This window comes from Scophthalmus maximus, chromosome 17 (genome assembly GCF_022379125.1).
Source record: "Scophthalmus maximus strain ysfricsl-2021 chromosome 17, ASM2237912v1, whole genome shotgun sequence".
NCBI lineage: Eukaryota > Metazoa > Chordata > Actinopteri > Pleuronectiformes > Scophthalmidae > Scophthalmus > Scophthalmus maximus.
The window spans coordinates 1639347-1662289 of NC_061531.1; the positions used below are offsets into that span (position 1 = coordinate 1639347).

The 22943-nt window shown below is 42.5% G+C and overlaps 1 protein-coding gene across 5 annotated transcripts in view; it reads right to left on the reverse strand.

The window, feature by feature from the left end:
- Positions 1 to 22943, reverse strand: part of sept12 (septin 12) — a 53965-nt gene that overhangs the window by 22700 nt on the left and 8322 nt on the right. Inside the window, exon 2 of one of the 5 annotated variants that reach the window (XM_035615635.2) lies at positions 15686 to 17218. In XM_035615635.2, the coding sequence (XP_035471528.2) occupies positions 15686 to 17218 (1533 nt within the window). Of the gene's footprint in view, positions 1 to 1167; positions 1338 to 4174; positions 4350 to 4461; positions 4615 to 7298; positions 7423 to 15685; positions 17219 to 22943 lie in introns of those variants that run through there. The other 4 variants (XM_035615639.2, XM_035615636.2, XM_035615638.2 and 1 more) reach the window with 4 other exon arrangements.

The window sequence follows — 22943 nt, forward strand, 5'->3', positions numbered from 1 at the left end:
CTGATTTACCCTTTAATCAAAATTGGGATAGTAGATTCATGGGTTGAAGAAATGAGTGAGGCTGAAAATCAACTGTTTTGATAATCAATTCATTATTTCAACTTTAAAGCATATGACAAACCTTTTATGCGTTGGTTGTGTGTGAGGATGATGTGCTTTTTTCTTCTTTTACCTGACGGGAAACTGAATCTCTATGTATGGGACTGTTGGTGATGACATCACTTTGAGTTTATAAATATTGTGATGATGATTTTTTTTTTTGTATTTTGTTTTATAGACCACGTTATTACTTGATTTATCAAGAGAAAAATCCAAAATTATAATACAAAACATGATTTTAATGCAGTCTGACTGTGTACTATATTGTGTGGTTCTGGGGGAAATAAAATAATAAAGATATAGTATAGATATAAATAAATGAAGGAAATATCAATATTTCTTGTTGTATATTAAAGCCTCTGTGTGTTCAGACCTCTCTTCTCTGTAAAGGGTCTATGACACCAAGAAACATGCAACATGGCTGCCTTCTGGCAAGTTTTGACTCCGATTTGGTTCAGAGGAACCAATACCATTGTTACCGTGGCTACGGCCGTGTTTTACAGCTGGAAGACCCTCTGTAAGTCGCATGACATTTTCAAACACATGCTCTGAGTGATGGACCAACCAGAGCAAACTGGCCTTTTTGAGAGGCCGGCCAAGAGCTTAAACGGAACGAGGGTGAAAAGAGGCGCTGCTGCGGCAGTGAACGGTCTGAGACAAATCATGTGTGACTTGAAAATCACAGCAGGTGAAGCTCTTGCAGCAGACCCCACACTGAAATGACGAACCTGCACATGGCCCAAATATGGACACTTTCACAGATGAGAAGCAGATAAAAGAAAATGCTCTTGGTATTCATACAGCCACTACAGCACCACGTGTACACGTGTTTGAAAACCTCCTCAGCAAAGTAGAACTTTCTGCGTCTTGCAATCCACAGTGCACTTCAGTACAGACGTCAGGGATCTGCCTGATTCAACAGTAAGAAGGCAGCTGAGGTCTAATAACCCCCAACCCCCATTCTGACCGCCAAAGTGGACCAGTCCTGTCAGCCCTCATTGTTCACCCAGAGGACTGAGTGTACCCCACTGATATGCATGGAGAAGGAGAGAAACAAAAAAAACCTACCTCCCCTCATTCACAAAAGCCCGTTGTGTGACTCCCTGGTCGGCAGTGATGGGCTCTCTGAAAAGACCGAGACGGGAATGAACTCTCTCTGCGTCCTAAACTGCTCCTTCTGCAAAGTCCGTCTGCAGTGATGGTGCTGCGCTCGCTCTTTCCCTCTCTGACTGCCTCTGTTTCTCACTGTCGCTCTGGTCCTCCCCGATGTCCGGAGGAGTGGAGAGAGAGGGAGAGGGGGGGGGACTATTCACATGCAAATGGACCAAGCAGCTTCCACTAATCCCCGAGAGGAGCTGAAGAAGTTGGTATAACCAACAACTGACAGCACTTCACGTCGTTGTACCAATTAGATCGACAAAAACTAGGATGTAATCATTTTACATTGTTATCATTTTTCAATGACTACATGAATTGCAACCACATCAGCATGTAAAATCCTTAACGTAAAAGACTAAAATGTAGCACTCAAAGAACTAAACTTAACCAAAATCCCCCTGTAGACTTAAATAACTTTTTTTCTTTTCAAACACTGATATGATCTACAGATTGGCTGCTGCACATTTCTCTTCCTGTGCATTCAGATGCTCTCTCTGGTGACGACAACATGAACACACACACGACACACTGTGGCTGTAGGAGATCAATCACGAGGAGCGAGGGGTAGAGAACATGGCCAAAACTTGATGGGTTTGAAATATAATAATGACAATCTACAGCTACAAAATCCCGACCATGAGGTGATGTTAAATTAAGGCGAGGACCAAGAGCGGTGAGTGGCGTCACATCATCTGTTAGAACCTCATCAGCAGGAAGCTCCTCCGACGGCTCAGTCAGCTCAGATGGATCATGTTTGACTCAAACTTGTGTTGGTGTATTACACATGCTGTCCATGTTATGTCCCAAAACTTTCTTACTAACACATTTCAGGAACGAGACAGCTCAATGTGGTCTTTTGGCAACATCTTCTAGTTGTTGAAATGCCCACATTATAACCTTTTGGAGCACCAACATGCATCTGGACTGAGCTCAACAGAACACAGACAACATTTACTTGTGCAAAATTAAAGGTTGAAACTAAAAACATTTAGAACAAAATTCCAGATAACTCTAAGTCGAAAGGTCAGAAACACAAAGTAGTTTGAGCGGAAGCTCTGTGTGCTGTGTGGACGGAGAGAAACAACTTGACGCGGGAATATGTGGTTCCAAATTAAAGCAGCCTCGAGGTTACGCTCATCGTCTGTTGCAGTGAAAAATGCACACAAAAGAAACAACTTAAAACCTAAAAACCTTAAACTGAAGGTCAGTTACCATGGTAAATCGTATCTCCAACTCTAACGGCGTGACGTAGGAGGACCTCGTTCTTTCCTCGGTTGCCATGGTGACTCGTAGTATCGGAGCTCCATTGATGATGTCTTTTCATAGTGGTCGTCCACGCGCGTTACTCAGAGTGAACACACTCAGAGTTGAGTTTCCTAAAACAGCACCTCTACTGGTGACAGGAGGTACGCCACAAATACTTTGTGTTAACCGGGTATAACTAATGGATGGATGGGTAAGAACCAATGATAAAATGAACATTTTCTTGTCTTTTCATTGAAAATTTAATTGGTATACGATACGTTTATACAAGAAGTTTGTTGATTTCTTTTTTTTAAGATTTATAAAAATAGTAAGATAGCTTCTCCCCTAAATCAATTTTTTTTTTAAGACACTTAAAAAAGCTAGAGCGAGAAACACTTTAAACCAAATGCGCTTTTAAAAGGAGAATAAGGGGAAGGGTGACTGTAAAGTTGTAAAAGGCATTTCCGTGATTTTCACAACCTCCGTTACAAAGACAGTCATTGTCCACACACAGCAAACTGTCAAGTTGAAGTCTGGTGAGCTGTAAAACAATATCATACATTGGTATAACTTTACTGAGGATACATGTTTTCACATAGCAGTTTCAACAGTGAACTGATTCATGTTCCAGCTAACTCCACCCCCCTGAAACAAACTGACCTGTCCCATCTCATTTCATTACGGATGTGTTAACAGGAAGTCGTTTTTGAAAAAAATGATGTCCTCATATTGGGACAATCGGTTTATTTTGCTATATAAAACAATTAAGTCACCGGGGGGTGATCGAGTATAATTTTCTTTTTAATGCCTCAACATTACTGTGCAACATGTGTTTGTTGTTCATAGGAACTGTCGGTGACATCCACTGGTCAGTGTTCACTTTGCAAGCATTGGAGGACATTACAGTCACCCGTGTGTAACAGAGTCCAAACCTGCCCAGTGCTCACTGTTACTGTTCAAGTATAAAACTGTCCACAACTCTTCATTTCCATCCCTGAGCATGGCTTTGCAAAAGCAGGAACATAAAACATATAGTTTTCTTTCTACTTCTGCATTCATTTTCCTTGCTCTATACTCCAAAATAGGAATGTCCTAGGAACAGTCTTTCACACCGACTGGCCTTTGTGAAATGCTGCAGAACAGTTTTGTTCAGTTTGAAATACTCCAGGTAGTACTTGAGCTTTTGGTACATTAGAGGAAGTGTTCCTTTCAGGAATTTAAGTGTTAGCAAAGCTGCCGTCAGGTAAGAATACAAGTTTTCTATTTTAACTGTCGCACAGAGCAAAACTGAGCAGGAGAACCCTCACAGCATCTTAAAATCCAAAGCGTCTCTCGCACACTTGACGATATGTCTGATGAGTTTTTTATATTTTCTATCCCGTACACGAGTCCCACATGCAGACTCAAACCAGCAAGGAATATATTGTGTGTATCAAAGCCTGATCTTATTCATCCACAGAGCTCCATTGTTGTCCAGAAATGATTAGAAACACAAACTGTACGCAGACATGTTCAGTATCAGACATCATATGCCAAGTGTATTTAATAATGCTAACTGTACCTTGAAAACAAGTAACGCTATCATCATATTCCCATCATTAAACCAGCACTATCATCAATGTCAATATTAATCTCAAGCACGTAAAGCATTATAAAGCCACAAATGTCTTACTTTTATTTCTTTCCTCTTTGTTCTCTAGTTGAACTGTTACCAACATGCTCTCTGTTCCCTGAGCTCAGACGCCGACACAGTCACAGCTGACGAGCAGGCGGACTAGTTTTCACACGTTCAGCTCGGGAGTGTGAAACTCTTCCACAACAGAGCGACTAACAGCGTTGTGACTAACAGCATGAGGCAAGCACGTGGAAACGGCCCCGTACGTGTAAGGTGCGGGACTGAGTCTAGGTACAGGTTGTTTAAAGGGGCTGAAAACAGGAAGGAGAGAGCTGTTTTTTTACCTGGTATGGAGAGCCAGCAGTCACCAGTCACACACACGTACAACTGGGCAGGATGTCCTTTCACTGCCTGTGTGTGAAGGGGCGTGGCAGTGTGTGTGTGTGTGTGTGTGTGTGTCAGAGTGTGTGTGTGTGTGTCAGTGTGTGTGTGTCAGTGTGTGTGTCAGTGTGTGTGTCAGAGGATGATGCATTTCCTGGCCTGTGGCGGAAACGGTTTCCTAGTTAGATCTTCTGGCTATAGAACTATCTCCACAACAACTCAGCATTAGATGACAGTAATGTACATCACTATGTTCCAATACAAGGAGTAGTGAACGGGAAACTTTGGGAAACGGGAAAACCCTGGGGAAGAATCCGGACTTTGGGCTGACGGACTGTATGCATCATGTCATGATATGTGGTAACAGCGAGTTCCATCAACATCTTACCCCGTTCACCAGATTGCCATCAGACTGAGCTGGACCACACGACAGGACGGGTGTATGGGAGACACTGTGATCTGATCCGGAGTGTGGCCAGGGCCACGCATTGAACACAATAGCCAATGGAATCGTTCACTATGTTAGGTGCCTTGAGATAATGTACGGTAATGTATGTTAATGTATCAAATTGAATATAATTGATTTGAAATATATTCTGGTTACGAAACACATTTAAATGTCAGATGAGAAGGAGTCTCTAAGTTCAGAGACTCCGATGTCCCTGAATAAAGCATGCACAGATAAAAACAACCCCAATCGACTACATACCTAACCCCTTTGGTGAACTAAGGTCCACCATGTGGACCCCTAACCCTCATGACAGCATGAACCACAATCAACAAGGACTCATTACATCTGACGTTCCTTATTTTATGCTCGTAAAGCAACACGTTTATGCTTGTGCAAGCATCATGTTTCACCAAATAGGCTTCGCAAAAACCTGTCAGGATTCCTCTGTGCCTCGTGCTTAGACAGAAAAAAATCATGTTTTGGAATCCAAACAGTCGTATTATGGCTAGCTTTCTATTGCAAGTATTCACAACAAATCTGTGTACGACAGGGTGTCTGCTCATTGTAGGACAGTTGCAACGAAAGCCACACATCAACAGTTCTCAATTATACACATGGTTTAACAACCACAGTCACGCTATGGCAAGACTGCAGACAGATGTGGCCTCCTATGATACAGTAAACTGTCTATTCATAGCAGAATATTAAACTGTGTGGAAAGTTTGATGCTGTAGCTGCAGTCGGGTGTGAACCGTAGCTTGTCTCCAGGAGACCTGTCCAGGGGGACCCTTCCTCTGGCCCACCGGCAGCTGCAGGCTGTCCCGCCTACAGTGTAACGTCAATCAACACGGCCATCGCGATAATGAAGCAAAAAGGTGACCAGGAAGAGTAAAAACACACACACACACACACACACACTGCAAACATACACACACCCAGGACTGTTGCAATACAGAGGATAATGTGCACACACACGCACAAAAGTAAACATATGATCGTGGGTATTTCCTCAGAGTCTGAGGTGGGTTGATGACCTGTTGATAAAATGTGAGTGAGCGAGGCAGCGAGTGAGTGAATGAGTGGGTGAGGTTTACAAACAAGTTGCACCATGTGCTATTTCCTTCACACTTCTAGAACATTTTTGAAAAACATGATGCTCATGACGTTTGAAGAACACTCCAGAACAACTCGTATATATGTACACTGATAAATTGGTGGATATATTTTTTATTATTTCTTTCACAAATTTGCGTCAGTCGCTTGAGTTGAAATATTTTAACTTGAGCGACATATTCCCGTGACGCGTTGACGCGATAGCCAATGAGCGTTGAGATCCCCCCTCCTGTTGTTGTATCATGAATGGAGGATCCCTGCTGTCGCTGCGTGTGCAGAACGACCGGGTTGGTATTTGTATGGTGACCGGGTGAAGAAGGAGAGGGCTCTGCAGAAAGTGAGCGAGGATGTTGGACACTAAATACGGGGGGGGGGGGGGGGGGGGGGGGGGGGTCACGTACTGTGAACATCTTGGGGGTGGGGGGCGCCGATCATAAATCTCGCCTAGGGCCCCAACATTGCCAGGGCAGGCTCTGTTTGTGTGTGTGTGTGTGTGTGTGTGTGTGTGTGTGTGTGTGTGTGTGTGTGTGTGTTTGTTCAGAGGAGGTTTGTTGGAGAAAGTCAAAAGAAGAATGGCCAGTGACCGAAATGTCGTGACCGCGTTGTTCTGAAACGCCTCCTGTGTGGACGAGAGGCTGCCAACTCTGCACCTCCACTTAGTGACGCTGGCTCTCTGGTATAGAACTGTCATCTCTCAGACTAAGATCAGGCAACATAATGATGTGATGAGGACATTATTATATCTATATTAGTTTAACTTCTGGAGCTTCATTATGCAACTGTTTCCATGGGCTGATCAGCGATCCGTTCCTCATAAACTAAGTCACAAAGTAACATGAAATGTAATATCTGACAGCAGTCTGAAAGGTTCACCATCCTGTGGACGTCAGATCAGAGACAGTTCGCCCTGTAAGTGTCTCCGTACAGCTTGAACTCAGAAACAACCATAAATCAACCAAAGAGGTTCTCTCTCACACACATACACACACACACACACACACACGTATATCAAAGTATATGAACACACTCACTTGAGGGGTCTATTAAAGATGAGTCAGGCTCTTAAGCTTTGCTAAGATTGGTAGTTGAAGCTTTACAGTTTCCTGTTGATGTGGAGTTAAGTACAGTACTGAGCGGCGCTGGCCCTCAGCAAAACATGACACACACACACACACACAGCACAGCAGCTGGATCACCTCCAAACGATGAGAATCTCAGACAGCACTCAGCACGTACCTCTCACAGCTCCTCCAGACACCATGCATACGTTTTTTTTAAATCACATTTGTGTGTGAATATTTTAAATTCGGTAGGAAGAATGTGTTGTGCAATGTGTTTGAAGCATCGGACCGGGTGAGGCTCGAGACCACACCGTCCTGGCTGCTGCAGTGCCACCTGCAGGAATCAAAGAGCACTGCTCGTTGTTAATGTACTGTATGTTTCATAAGTGTTTCCCCTGTGGGTCACAAGCCTATCTCTCCAGCTCAAGTTGAACCCCTCGTCATTTGAAAAAGAAAATATGATTTATTGATAATAATAATATTATTATTAATAATAATAATAATAATAATAATAATAATAATAATATCTGGAATAATGAAAGTTTTCTTGAAAGAACTAGAGAAACACTTCCTGAATATTAGCCAATGACTAGCTTCACACAGTGGGCCTTCCTGTTGTGTGTTCAGAATCTGCTTTCATCAAATGAAAGGAATTTAATAACTCTCTCTCTCCTGTCTTTGCCTGCTCTTTCCCTCTCTCCTCTTCCTCTTCATCACTCTCTCTGTCTGTCTGTCTTAAATTAGAGGGATTAGAAGTGAATGCTGGCCCCCCGGGGGCCAAGGGCCACATTACAAGGACCTGCCCTCGTGTGAATCTCCCAGGAGAAGAGATAATCGTTGGGGATAATGGCAGCTCTGCATGTTAGGGTGGGGTGGTTATGAAAAAGGTCAAACGTGGTATGAAGATTCAGACATGACGGAGATTCTCAGTGTTCGGTCAGGACCTGTTTCAATCTGTTCTGGTGATTATGCGCAAGAAAACTTATTGGTGAGTTTTACTCCAACTTACCATTATACTATACTTGAAAGAGTAACCTTTAAGAGCAGCTCTCAGGTTTGGACCTATATAAAAATATTGTTTATTCTTTTAATTAATTGACAATTACAAAAATCATGTCATGATTATCATACAGTTGTTGCACGTTATGAGGAAAGTCTGTATAACTGTTCAAATATGTCAATCGTGATATGAATAGTGATGAATATGCAAATATTGATGTGCATTGTGTGCATGTGCAGCACTTCCCGCTGACTGACCTCACAATGTAAAACATCAATAAAAACGATTATATTTCTGACATAGTTGTCCTCACCTTACGGAAGCCTCGCTGGACCACTGACGAGGAGCTTCAGCGTTAGTGAGCTCATTTTGAACATTTATGTCCGCACTGACCTCACATTTTAAAACAGTTAACACACACTGAGACAGAAGCACACTGTCCAATATGAATAACAAAATTTTAAACACGTGCAGTAAAAGCAAATATTTCTCTCAAACACCACAACTTGTGGTGAAATGAATATATTCTCTCAACCAATCGTTACTGTGATCAATAAAATACAAAATATAGCATCAGTATTAACCAGTTTGTTCTCACTGTCATCTATGCTATGTGCCTATGTTCTTTTCTCCCAAGATGATTATATAAAACTTTTTTAAGATGCTCAGTTGAATACAGTTAGGGTTTCATTGATATGATTCTAGTCTGCAGGTCTTTATGTGACATGTAAAACCTGCTCTCCTTACTTTCTTTTGGCTTCTCTGATCCCAGTTTGCAAAGAGCAACACGGAGGAGGAACCTTTTATAGTTGGATAAAGACTGAAGCTGAATGAAGATTTGATCAAAGCAGCTTCACACAGGTGCATTACAGATTATTTCTAACAGCTGTGAACAGATGTTTTCCTTTTGTTCAGCTCAGTTAACCCAAAAGAGTTATGTCTTTGTGTCAGATATGAAGTTTAAGTGCTTTAGTTATAATGTCTTCACTCATTATGAGTGAGTAACGGGCTGATATCTGAAGTGGAGACGTGTCGATTTTAAAGGGGCAGTAAGCGATTCTAAAGCAACACACGTTTTGTAAAAATCTGTGAATATTTCGCTTCTGTGTGTGCGCCGAAAAACAATGCGGGTTTTTTGGCTCAGCCCAGGCTCGGTAAATCGAAACCCCCAAAAAATGGTGCGGACTGCACCACATGCGAGTGCAGTTTGTAAACATCACTCGTCGCCACCTTAAGAGACGTGGTAGCGGGGAATGCTGCAGCTCTGTGTTTTTGGCCTAGTGGTTATGCGTCGGACTCGCATTCCGGAGGTCGCGGTTCGCGATCGGCTCGGCAGTAAGCGATGACCGCAAATTTTTTTTCCCGGCACACACAAAAAGCGACAGCTAGAGAACCGTGAGGAAATATTCGCTGATAGAATCGCTTACTGCCCCTTGAATTCAAGTCTCCTAAATGTTTTCACATGTTGTAGTCCGCGTGTCCTTACATTTCAATCATATTAGCTATTAATTAAGATTCTAGAGTAAATATGACCAAAAAAACAACAACTTTTCCTCAGAATCACTGTGCGCTCTTCCTCTGAGAAATACGCTGCACGGCCTTGTGCTGCCGAACACGCCCCCTTAACAGATCGACATCATAACCACCTTTGTAGTACCGTCTAACCCCCGAGGTTCTTGGTTAACCCCCAGTTAAACTCACTTTGTACTACAGGCCTCTGGTCTGTGCACCTTGTAAATAGAAGTGTTTCCCCTACAACTGAATTTGGGGGGGGGGCAATCTGCCCCCACAATGGAAGCCCCCAGCCCCCCGAAAGGTCCCCCAAAAATGTATTTTAAACATATAATGCCAAACAGAAGTAATTTAAGGTAACTTTCCCTATACATCTCATTCCTCAATCCTGTTGGCTCCTATATAATAGATTGTGAAACCTAACCCCGAACCCTAACCGCCCCCCCACCCCAAAACCAGTAAACCCTGGGGGAAAAACTGAATAGAAAAAATATATTGTTCTGGTAACGCCCCAAAACGTCCTTTGTTCAAGTCGCATTAACACTGCATCATATACAGTGAATCCCTGTAATATTAAAAGGGGAATAGACAATAAATAGTATTTAGTAATAGTAAATAGTAAAAGCAATTGCACATAAAACTCTCATGTTGTACAGTAATATTCAAGACAAGCGTCAGCCTTGATACCTCCGACCCTTCTCTCCTCACTCGGCAGGTGTTCGGAGCACACAGGGCGGTTTCCACGGCTCAGGCTTTGGATTGGAAAAGCCAAGGGGTAAACATGTTAGGTCAACTGAACAGATTGACAACAAATCCAAGCCAAGCCTCGCTGCAGGCGACTGCTTCTTTACCTAACACACACACACACACACACACACACACACACACACACACACACACACACTCTGCACGCCCTCTTCCTTCACACATGGCTGCAGTGAGTGAGAGAGACACCTCCGTGACAGGACCTGTGGTTTTCTGACCCTGTAGTCTGGAGCATTCTCTCCAGGGACAGACTGGAAGTGCTGCTGCTGCTGCTGCTGCTGCTGCTGCTGCTGCTGCTGCTGCTGCTGCTGCTGCTGCTGCTGCTGCTGGGACGTGTACTAACCAGTTTCTAACAAGGAAAACAGCAACACAGCAAAAATGTGTGAAACACGATATCCCTCAACAGTTTTGGCAAACAGCACTCATGAGACGAGAGCAGACGACGAGGGACGAGTACTTCTCGTGGACTCCGTCTCCTCCTCCATGTTCATCCTCCACAGGGCTCTGCTCTGCTCGGCCTCCGTCTGAACCTGTTCATTCACTGACACTGACACACCAAGAACAGCTGTACAACCTCCTACCACATGTGATATTCATATTGTGGTAACAGTGGAGTTCTTAATTCATTCTGTGCATTCTCGTGGTTTTATTACCGTCAGGTTAGATTTGGGATTCGTGAGGAGGGGGAGTTCATGCCCCTGTGCCTGAAGCCTGTATTCTCTGGAATGACCAGCAGAGGACGACTCTATTGGTTGTTTCTATAGAAGTCTCACTTGATTTATAATGTGACGAGTTTATGGTCAAAATCCCTGTTGTCAAGTCTTCTTCTATACAGCACGATGTTCAATTTGTACATTATGGTCTCATTCAGAGTCCAATAGATGATAAAGAAGGGTATACACTGGAGTGTGGATACATCGTGACTGCAGTGGACAAGCTCTTATTCAGACCCACCCCCCTCCTTCATCTGGATCCAAAAAAACAAGATGGTGTTGGTCAAAATGCATCACCTTGTCTTATCTCTCCAATTGCACTGCAACACACCTGCCTTGTAAGCCTACCGTCTTGTTGCGGTCTTTCTTAAGTATATGATTTCTCTCCCTGCCCTTTCATCTTGCTCTTATGAGCGGGTCGCTGTATCTGGATTTCAAGGTGCACTTGAGAGCAGCAGACAGCGACACAGTGCTCGTCCTTTGTCAGTGAATTAACATCAACCTCATGAAGCCCGGTTGTACGGCAACTATTCCACCAACATGATAAAATGGTGGGTAGACGTGACCCTATGTTACGGTTGAGTTGAGAAGCAAAAGAAAAATAGAGCAGCTCGGCAAACTCCAGGCGCCCTCTAGTGACGCTGCTCCCCTCGTAACTAAGCCACCCAGAATGTCTTGAAGGCACAGTTCACGATCACAACTGTTACAAAGTCATCAATCACCACCAGTGTCTGGACGCCATGGGGGAGTCATCGAAATATTGGTGTCCGTACAGTAGGTTATTTGCAGGATGCCAGAATCAGCGAAACGCCTTTCCAGTGATAGTGGCATCATGGGTAATGTCCATAAATAAGATAAGAAATATTTTTCTTGCCCTGTCTGTCGACACATTATTTTCATCTGGGTCTCCTACAATTATAACCTTTCGTTTTTCTCAAGACCATCCATCCTGGCCACGTTTGCAATTCTTGTATGGATATCCTGCTACACTACGGACATGATTCATTGCCCCGTTATGGAAACAACCACACAGCTTTTTAATACACTCAGTTTAATCATTTTTTTGAGGCTAGCGTATATATATATATATATATATATATATATATATATATATGGGAACTTAACACAGTGAGACAGTTTCAACCCTTTGATTTTGGTCCTCCTTTCTCCTGGTGTATTATAAATCCAGATTCTTTGAGAGCTACAAATCCACATCCATGCTCTGCTTTGCTTTACATCCATCATCTAACTGTGTGCTTCATATGTTTTGTTGAGAAACTGGAGCAACGTTATTTTTCTTTGACGAAAGACAAATTGTGTCCATGAGACAGCTCGTGACATACTCACTCACCAGTGAGACCCATCATCACCAGTGACTTTAAAAGCCTTGAATCCACCATTTGCTGATTTATGGTGCTTTTGATTTACTGTGCACTCCCTCAGCCCCCTTCTTCTTTCTTGTTTCTGTCTCTCCCTGTATTTAAAGTGGAAGTTACAGTTGAAGATTTATTCCGTGTGGGTTCTTTTGAGACCCTCACTTCTGTAAGAGCCAAGTTTTGGGTTAGAATCAGACATCTTAAGTTTGACACCCTCGCCTTTTCGCATTTTGTCCCTGTTTCCACTGCTGTCTATTCTCGGGCTGTGGGTGTATACTCTGCCTTAACAGGGGGAGCTAATCTTATCTGATGCAGGAAACACATTTCAGGGTCTTGAACCAAACAACTGGACAGGAAACGTCTCTAATCTGAGCCGATGGGAAGGACAAACTAGTGGGTTGAAATAGCAGCAGACAGGAGGATACCTTACGAAAAGATCCAATTGGCTGGTTGCTTCAGCTGCAGTGTTTGTTTGTGCTGGATCACTCAACACTCGTGGACTTTCTGATGAGCAGAACCTGACACAGAATCCTTCTGCTCCCTGTCACAGGTTCATTAAGTGGATTTGGAAAAAAGAACTGAGTCAAAGAAGCAGAGGATTCTTTTTGCTGGTTTTAGCACCAATGCAGGGTCATCCTATTTCAAAGGTCTGGATGAGAGGAAGGAAGCGCTGTCATTGTCATGGAGTCAGTGAGTTGAACTCCACCTGATCCACAGTTTTCCACTGCTGCTGTTTACATTTGTGTGTGCGAGCACTGGACCCCAGGAAGAGTCAGCAGCTGACCTGGCAGCAGCAATACTGATCACACGTTTCTAACGCCATGGTTTAGAGAAAACAAATGATAAGCTCCAAGTAAAATCCACAATATACTTAAAAATCCTGCTCCTCACATAAAAAGCCCTGACTGACCAAGCTCCATCATATCATGAAGAGCTTGTATCATTTACAATTATTAATTGGTATGGATATTATTGCTCCTGTTATTAATTACATTTTTATTAACTGTTATTAATATCATTATTGTAACAACCAATGTTCTCTCCTCTCCTCTGAACTGGTCGAGGGTTAAACATCTAACTGATGATGGCTAAAGAAAAGACCAAGTCCAAATGAAGGAGCAGAGAAGAAGAGCTGAATAAAGTGCTTAAAGACAATGAAGGTGTTGTTTGTGGTGTTTGGACACTCATGGCTGGTTGGCAGTCATGCATGGACGCAAAACCGAGGTAAATAGATGGAGGAATGCAAAACCAATGAAGCAAGGTGTGGAAAATGAAAGGCGAGATAAGTATGGTTTTGTAAGGTGGAGGAGATGTGTAGTCAGATACGAAGAGGGAATAATAATCTATGAGGAGAGGGGAACAAAGAGAACAATACTCATGTGTGTTCGGTATATGACAAGAGTTGTTGACAGCGTTAAATGATGGGTTGGATTCTTACAGTTTTATTTCTCGCTGATGAGATTAAACACATTATTTTGTATTTAAAAAAAACTTTAACTCAAGTTGATCTTGGATATCTTTGTTTGTTGTTGTTTTTTTACTCTTTTTCTGCTTTGTATTCTTCTACTGTCAGACTTTTCCTCTGAGTGTTTCTCCGCGAGCAGAGGAAAAGGCCCCGGGGCTGCTCTTTTGTTTTCATTCTTCTTATGGGAAACAAACCATCTAAGCGAAGCACTGAGCCGAACAAAACAATCATTTCACTGTGAACACCCATTATGGAACATTAGTCTGTTATTAACACTGTTCACATGTGCTCTCAGGGAACCGATCCCAAAGACACATTTTTGTAAAAATATTTGTAAAAAAAAATATTTGTAAAAATACAAAGTGGGTTAACATCAGCTGTACATTCACTGAGTCTGTACATTCATTGACCTTCTGAAATGCCGTGCAGCTGACTGAGCATTCCATTCAGCTCAGCTTATATATGGTGAGACAATAGTTTCAAAATGGTCCCAAGTGTGTATCATTTCATGTAGAAGTGAAAAGTAGGAGTGAACTAGAAGTGCGTAACTTTTGGTACAAATGCGTGTTTGAATCTACACACAAATACACTAAGCAATTTGTGCACATTTTCTTTTTTTTTTACAAATGCACACCAGAATTTTAACTTCAACTTCACAGTTGTACTAATGTTCACTTTGAAATAGCTTCCTGTGAGTACAAATGTCTCAAATATTCGTGACATTCTTTGTATTTGTTTACAGATTGTTAAATGCGAGTGCACGGATTATACGCACAGATCAGCTTACATGTGCATGTGTCACATCAGCTAAACAAAGATTCATAAATGTATGCTGCTCTAACCCTGCGTATAAGTGAAGGTGGAAAACTGAGACATGTTGAATTACAGTGAATTTGTGTGTAATTTCAAGTAGGGAAATATGTTTTTCTAAATAGACAGAACAGCTCGTCGCCACTCGATTATTACACATACATAAATAAATGGATATAGAAATAGAAAAAAAAAGTGGAAAAACAGGCAAATATTGATCTGTCCTGATGGAGTGAGTCTGTTATATTAATAGAGTGCATTATGGCTTGTTTTTTTAGCCTTAGAGTTCCCGGTAGAGTAACTTACTACACGCCACACAAAATAAAGACTCAGAAGTCTTGTTTATCTCTGTGGTTGTTAAGAGAGCCCTCTTTCAAATGTGAATTGAGAACAAAGCCACAGTTGGTTTATCTCTCTTCCTTCTCAGAGGAAGTGGACTAACTCCAGGATGAGCTTGGAGGAGCTGAGGGGAAAGTCCCCTCCTGTTAGGGTAACAACACCCCTTCTGTTTTTTGAATCTGCACTAGACAAGATTCTCATGTAAACATCCAGCCATCCCATCAGATGAAACATTTACTATTTGCCCTGTGATTAGTGGAGGAGAAGCTATCCATCCTGAACCCCTGCCAGAGTAGAGAAATTAAACATTTGTCACACTTTTATTTTTTTATTTTTTTTTATTTTTTTGTACCAGCGCTTTGGGTGCATGAAAAGCGCTTTATAAATCAAATAGAAAAAAAAAAAAGTCACATAAAGTCACATAAACTCTAAGTTAGGGTTAGGCACAGTTCTGATAGATAAGGTTGGGGTAAGGGGATATGGAATGCGATATATCAATTATATATATCCTTTGGGATCATCTCATGAACCACGGACACACAACTTTCACTTTTTAAGAATTTTGAAGAAAAAAATTCTTACCAGCATGAGTCTTCTTCCCCTGTATCCTTGAGGGAAGGGTCACAGTAGGACACCCACTTGGAGAAGACAACCACCCATTACTTTGGGCTGTAGGGTGCTGGGTCACAGCTGCTTGTGTGGTGTCACTGGTAACAGGGCAAGAGAAGGAGGCAATCCTTTGTAAGATTGAGCCTACACTTTCTCTGGCATCAACGGCACTATTCTTCAAAGACCGAATGGCTCCGGGGCTTGAAGGGTTTGAAGAGCTGTAAGGGCCATGCAGGATGGGGAACATCTGATTAATTTGGGGCCCTGAGACAGCCTCCAGCTGAGGGCTCTGTGCTGAAGTCAGGGGGATAGGAGAGCAACTCATCCCTGTGACAGGGATTGAGCCCTGCAAACGAGTTGGGGGACATTTGGAGAAAGACAAAAAGGGATTGGGCAGGGTGTCAGAAGAACCGTCCAGGCTGCTGAGAGAGGCTGAAGGGCTGGCTGACGTGGGTGGTGGGCTGGTGTGGTACTGGAGATCTCCTGTGCTCCTTGGATGAGGCTTGGGAGGGTTGGCTTTCATGGCAGAGTTTTTTGAGGTGCTGCTTACCAAGTTGTCCAGATCCAAGGGAAACTTGTTGAGACGTGGTATCTCTTTGACCTTAGGCTGGGGGGCCTTGGGGACAGTGGGGCTTTGTTGCTGGCACGGGTTTTTGGAGCCACAGTTGCCTTCCACCCCAAAAGAAGTGTCATTATGAAGATGACCATTCCAGGTGACATTGGCATACCTCAACCCTGGAGACACCCTGCCCCCACCTCTTTGCATACCCACTATACCTCCTCCTCCATCACGAATTTGGAGGTCCAGGCTAGGCATGGACCCATGGTTAACCCCCAGAGGCTGTGGAACGCCCAGCATCATCCCTGGTCCCTTGTCCATTTCGGTAGGGAAAACACTCCCATGGGAGGAGAACTTCTTCAGCCTGTGGTTAATTATTAAGTTTGCATCTCCACCCAGGTGCTGTTGTGGGAGTTTGGGCTGGGTTCGGTGGTACTCCACCTGAGATGGAGGGTTAGGGTATGACCCAAGCTTTGAAAGAGGGAGGGCACCGCCACCCCCTCCAGAGTACTCAAGGCTGGACGTGGAGCTGTGAAGGCTGTCGTTGTCACTGCTGGGCCCAGACAACATGGAGTAACTGTTGGGATTTAATCTGCTCTGGAAGGATGAGGCTCTGGTCACAGAGGAGCCGTTATGGTGGATGGTTTGCTTGTTCATGGTTCCTCTGTTGAAGGACAGGCTGCTGACTACTGTACGGGACTTGAGGACTGGGCTGGGACTGGAACCAAGGCTTATGCAGGAGTGATGGGCTGAAGAGCCCAGGTTGTTGTTGTTGTTGTTGAAGGCTAATGAAGGGGATTGACCATCTCCCCCTTGCCCCTCTGTGGCTTTATTGTGATTAAGGAAGAAGTGGGAGGAAGAGGGGGTTATTGGTGTGGAGATAGGGGAAGTCGAGGAGAAGGATGGTATGTCGTCCACATCTTCAATTTCGAAGGATCGCTTCAGAGCTGCAGGTGTGAAGAAAGAAAACATAAGTCATTAACAAAATGGCTCACTTAAACTAAAACCTAACAGTCAAGTGTATAATGTGCAGTATATTATATTCATGTTTTTTTGATACTGTCCAGTTGTTGAAGCTGAAGGCAATATGTAGTCAGAAAGTGATGGATATCTAATATACTCTACCATTCACATGTCTCCTGCTAATCTACAGCTACTATTTCCTGCTCCCACTGAATATACAGTAGCATGTGACCAGACATTTCTGATCTACCCTCGGGGGAGGGGAAAATTTTACGTTTTGTATCCTATGGTGGAGCATGGTGGAGCAACTGCAATCGATGTTTACAATGAACGATTTAGGTCAATCACTTTATCGCTCGTCTTATCTTTCTCTTTCAAATTCAACTAACCTGGCTGTTTGTTTACAACCTGTCTGATCATCTGACTGATCATGGTTCTTAACTAATAGGATCTAATTTCAATGTTGTCACCATCTTCTGAGACCTTAACAATAAACGTGATTAGTACAATGTAATTATCAATGATGGAAATGAAGGCAAGACCTAATAATAAACTATCAAAATTTTATTTAAACACACAGAGATCAATCTTGGATTGCATGCACCAACCACTTAACTTCATCAACATTTAACCTTTACAAGACGCCTGCCTGAAGCAGACTGCTACAACTTCCAAGGGCAGCGACACATGAGCCTGTCTAAAGACAGTCTGATTTGACATCAGTGGCTACAATAGATTCTTGCCAGGTTATGAAACAACAGGATACACCAAACACGAGATAGTGTTGAGCATCTAACCCTGTGAGTAGAATAAGTACACTGAAGCAACACAGCACAACTGTAGATTGCTGGACTAACCAACAGCAACCCAAAAAAGGTCCCTCCCTTAGTTTGCCGGTACTGAAGGGCACAGAGACAAATTCAGTACAAAACTGCAGGCACTGGCTCTTAACCTCAGTAAACAGGTCAAAAAATCTTGGAGTTGTCTTTGACTATGATTTTAGCTTTGAACTCATAACGCTAACAAACATAACAAAAACAAAACACATTGCCAGAGTGCGACCATTGAACTACTACAGAATGCAGCCGCATGTGTGTTGACCAAGACCAGAAAGGGAGCACACATTACACCCATTTTAAAGTCTCTGCACTGGCTACCAGTCCATATACTGGTTTTTAAAGCTCGCAATGGTCTTGGTCCATCTTATCTATCAGATTTGCTTTTAAATTATGAGCCATCTAGAACCCTCAGGTCTTCTGGTAGTGGCCTTTTAATTATTTCTAAAGTTAAAACTAAAACCCACGGCAAGGCGTCTTTTTACTTCTATGGCCCTCGTCTCTGGAACAGCCTTCCTTTTAGCCTTTTCTACTATTTAATATATATAGGCTTAATTTAATTACTTTTTTAATTTTCTTATTAATTTTCATGTATTTTATTAACCCTAATGTCAACCCTACAATTAACACTAATACAACTATTCTCTGTGAATTGCATTATTCTATCCTCTTATATGTATATATGTGTATATATTTATTTATTTCTATTCTATTCACTTTTTTGAGTTTGAGTCTTTCTTTTAGATCTGCCTCTAGTGTTTCCTCATTGTAAATAGGCGAGACAGCATTTCCCTGGGTTCCTCATTCCTGTATTTAATTTTTACTGCTCTATCAAGCCTTGCATCATATGTTTTCTTGTGAGTAAATGTGAGTTTTTTCTCTGTGAAACACTTCGTGTTGGATTTTATTTACATGTGAAGCACTTTGCTGTTTGTTGTGTTGTTTGTATGAAAAGTGCTATATATACAAGTCCAATTAATTGATCAGCCTTAACATACCATGGAATTGTTAATGTAACTGGTAATAGCATAGCATACTATGGTGTCCTGGGTCCCAAGTTACCGTAGTCACTATGGCGTTATATCCATGTTATACAGCCTTCCTTTTAGCCTTTTCTACTATTTAATATATATAGGCTTAATTTAATTACTTTTTTAATTTTCTTATTAATTTTCATGTATTTTATTAACCCTAATGTCAACCCTACAATTAACACTAATACAACTATTCTCTGTGAATTGCATTATTCTATCCTCTTATATGTATATATGTGTATATATTTATTTATTTCTATTCTATTCACTTTTTTGAGTTTGAGTCTTTCTTTTAGATCTGCCTCTAGTGTTTCCTCATTGTAAATAGGCGAGACAGCATTTCCCTGGGTTCCTCATTCCTGTATTTAATTTTTACTGCTCTATCAAGCCTTGCATCATATGTTTTCTTGTGAGTAAATGTGAGTTTTTTCTCTGTGAAACACTTCGTGTTGGATTTTATTTACATGTGAAGCACTTTGCTGTTTGTTGTGTTGTTTGTATGAAAAGTGCTATATATACAAGTCCAATTAATTGATCAGCCTTAACATACCATGGAATTGTTAATGTAACTGGTAATAGCATAGCATACTATGGTGTCCTGGGTCCCAAGTTACCATAGTCACTATGGCGTTATATCCATGTCTCTTTACTGAGCAAGCAACTTTTTAAACGGAGCACAGGGAAATGTATTGTGCAAGCACAAAATTATAAATTGAAGGGAAATGATATGCAACAAAAAATAATTTTGTTCGAGTCTGTTCTCGCTCAACTTTGCCTGCACACATGCTCAACAGCACAATAGTGTTAGGTTTGTGCCACAAAATCAACCAATCAGAGAAGGTCAATCCTGATTGGCTGTTTGGTCCAATCACAACTTTTCCACAAGAAGTGTGAATGCTTTGCCTTCCATGCTGCAGTGCTTCTCACCATTTAAGGCTTTATTTATAGGAAAATTGTGGTGTTTAGTTAAACTTATATTTATTGGTTATGTTCTTGGTCACAGGTATTACTTTGTATCAGAGATACGTAGGTGCAAATTCCAAGAAGTATTATGTTTGGATTACTTTGGCACTATGGGCTCATTATATGCCCCCTTCTTGCAACTCACCAACCCACCCAATCCTTCTCATGGTGTGTCATGTTGCAATGTAACACAAAACCTCACTGGACGCCCTGACTGAACATCTGACCTCAATCCATCCTTTGTGTGTGTGTGTGTTTGTTCAGGAAAGGAAAGGGACACTGTTCCCATATAAAGGCAAGTGGCTTATGGCGTTATATTTGTGTCTCTGACCCTGTGTGTTGTATGACCAGACAATTGACCCAGTGACACACACACACCAACACAAGTGTCTTTGTCTACAAATGTGCATTCACATCCTGTTATTATTACTCGATACTGAATGAATAAAAAACAGAGGTAAAAAAGAGAGAATATTGGACTTAGACACAAACCAGACACAAACACAATGTTGGACTGCTGGATACGAAAATAAATTGTGGGCTTTACTAAAAGCATTTGGAAATCATCAGAAAAGGACAGAGGAATAGTCCCACAATGCCAGGCCTGAATCGACCTCTGGCTAGGCCAAAGCATCGGAGTCTTTGGAGCATCTTGGTTGAAAACACAGATACAATGGTTGGACATCAGTTGGTTGAAACGTGAACGCCAGCCAGCCAGTAACACAGACACTGTCTTAGTGACATCTAGGGATAATGTAAAGGAGGGAAGGTTACAGTTAAACAACCGTAAGACTTTTTTCCAAAGAGCCAAATGAAGGAGCTGATGCTGATGAGGAGGAGAATAAAATCATTGCTGGCTCCACCAGCCTTGGGTATATATATATATGAATGAAAAAACTCTTGAGTCTTTAACATGGGTTAATTACTACTTGAGCAGCTAATTGCTCATAGCCTCTGGAGGCTCCTGGAAGGCTGGGGAGGGGTGTGTGAGTATGTGTGTGTTTGTTGGGGGTGGGGTGGTGTTAGCTGAGGCTACAAGTGTGGACCTGCCCTCCATACGAAAGATAAGGAAACCTGGTATCAGGTAATTTCTGGCACACTGTCAAACACTGGGGAAATAATTACAGGGGCAGTGATGTGCCCTGTCTCCGCTCTGGTCTGGGTGTGTATGTGTGTGTGTGTGTGTGTGTGTGTGTGTGTGTGTGTGTGTGTGTGTGTGTGTGTGAGTTTTGTCTACAAACCCTCCGATTCTCACAGTTGTGCAGACCCTAATCCCCTCCTCTTACACAATGCTTCCTCAATCTGATAAAGAGAGATTGCTCACACACACACACACACGCACTCACTCAAAGTGCTTTACAGTACAAGTCACATTCACCCATGCACACACACATTCTTACAGCTTTTTCTGTCACACACACTGCAGGAATAGCCGTCAGAGGTCTGAAGTGTCTTGCCCAAGGACACTTGGGCATGCAGACTGGGGGAGCAGGGATCGAACCACCATCCCTCTGGGTGGTGGACGACCGTCTCCGCCTCCTGAGCCACAACCGCCCCCAAGGCTGCAGCTTGTCACCTGGCTCCAAGTCACAATGCATTTGTGTGAGCGATATGAGACAGAGAGAGAGAGGCAGTGAAAGTAAGAACACAGATGATACCACAATTATAATAATTAATAGTAGGCCATTTCTAAGACGACAGTACCCAGCTTCAGTTGTTTGTGGACGACTGTAACTCCACTCAGAATACCATGCCTTGGTGTAGAATGCTTGCAGAAGAAAAGGACATTGGTGAAGGAATTTTCAGGAAACCCTGGGGCTAAAGTGCAAAGGTGATAAGGGATTTCATAAAACGGAGGTGAAAGGAATGGTTAAATCAGTCACTCATCTCTTCTGCCCTAATTCATGAATAATGCATTTCTGCAGTCAAAGACAAAATTAAAGTCAGTTGAGCATATTTATGCAGTCAAATTTTTGTGTAATGTTAGTACAAACGAGACTAGAGATGGCAAACGCCTGTCAGATGGTAACAATTCATATTTAACACATTACACATCTTTATGCGCAGAGGCCCCAAAACAGTCATGAAAGTATTTAACAGTTATCTGATCATAAACACCAGTCCAGGCAGACTTTGAGTGCATGGTGTACATGTGTGAGGAGAGATGAACAAACTGGGAGGAAATATGTTTAAATGAAGCGGCACAGAGCGAGTTGTTTGTGTTGATGCGAGGGCTGGACCATTCATCGTTCTCAAATGGAAATTGGGATTTGAACAGCGCGATTTGTAAATCGCAAAGGCAGCGATTTAGAATACATTATGCAGCACATCTGACCCAGGGTTTATACTCTGCTGTCAATGGTTTTACATATTCATGCCGTCCTCCTGGTGTGACAGTCATGCTCACCAATCAGAGGTTGCCCAAGGCGACTGCGTATACGCCCACCAACCACACGGGTGAAACACCAAAAAAACACATTTTGTTAGTGGAGTGGCCTCCGCGGAGCCAGAGGCAACGTTGAAAAGCAGCACTTCGGTGATACGGGAGTAACAAAAGAAGGTATTGTGCAAAACATTCAGTCGCTACATCTCGAGGCAACACCACCAACCTGTATCAGCGCTTGACACAGACACGTAGGCACCGTGAGGTAACAAACACCGTGACTATTCCCTCGCTAAAGAGACAGACTGCTAACGTCTCTACACCTACATCACAATCACAATCGCAATATCTGTCAGAAAAACCTATGTTAGATATTTTCCCCAAATCGTTCAGCCCTAGTTGACGCCTCAGAAATATTACAATATCACCACAACAGCCACTACACCTAAAGTTCAAGGTTACGGTCAGATTTGCATGACAGGTTTATCACAGG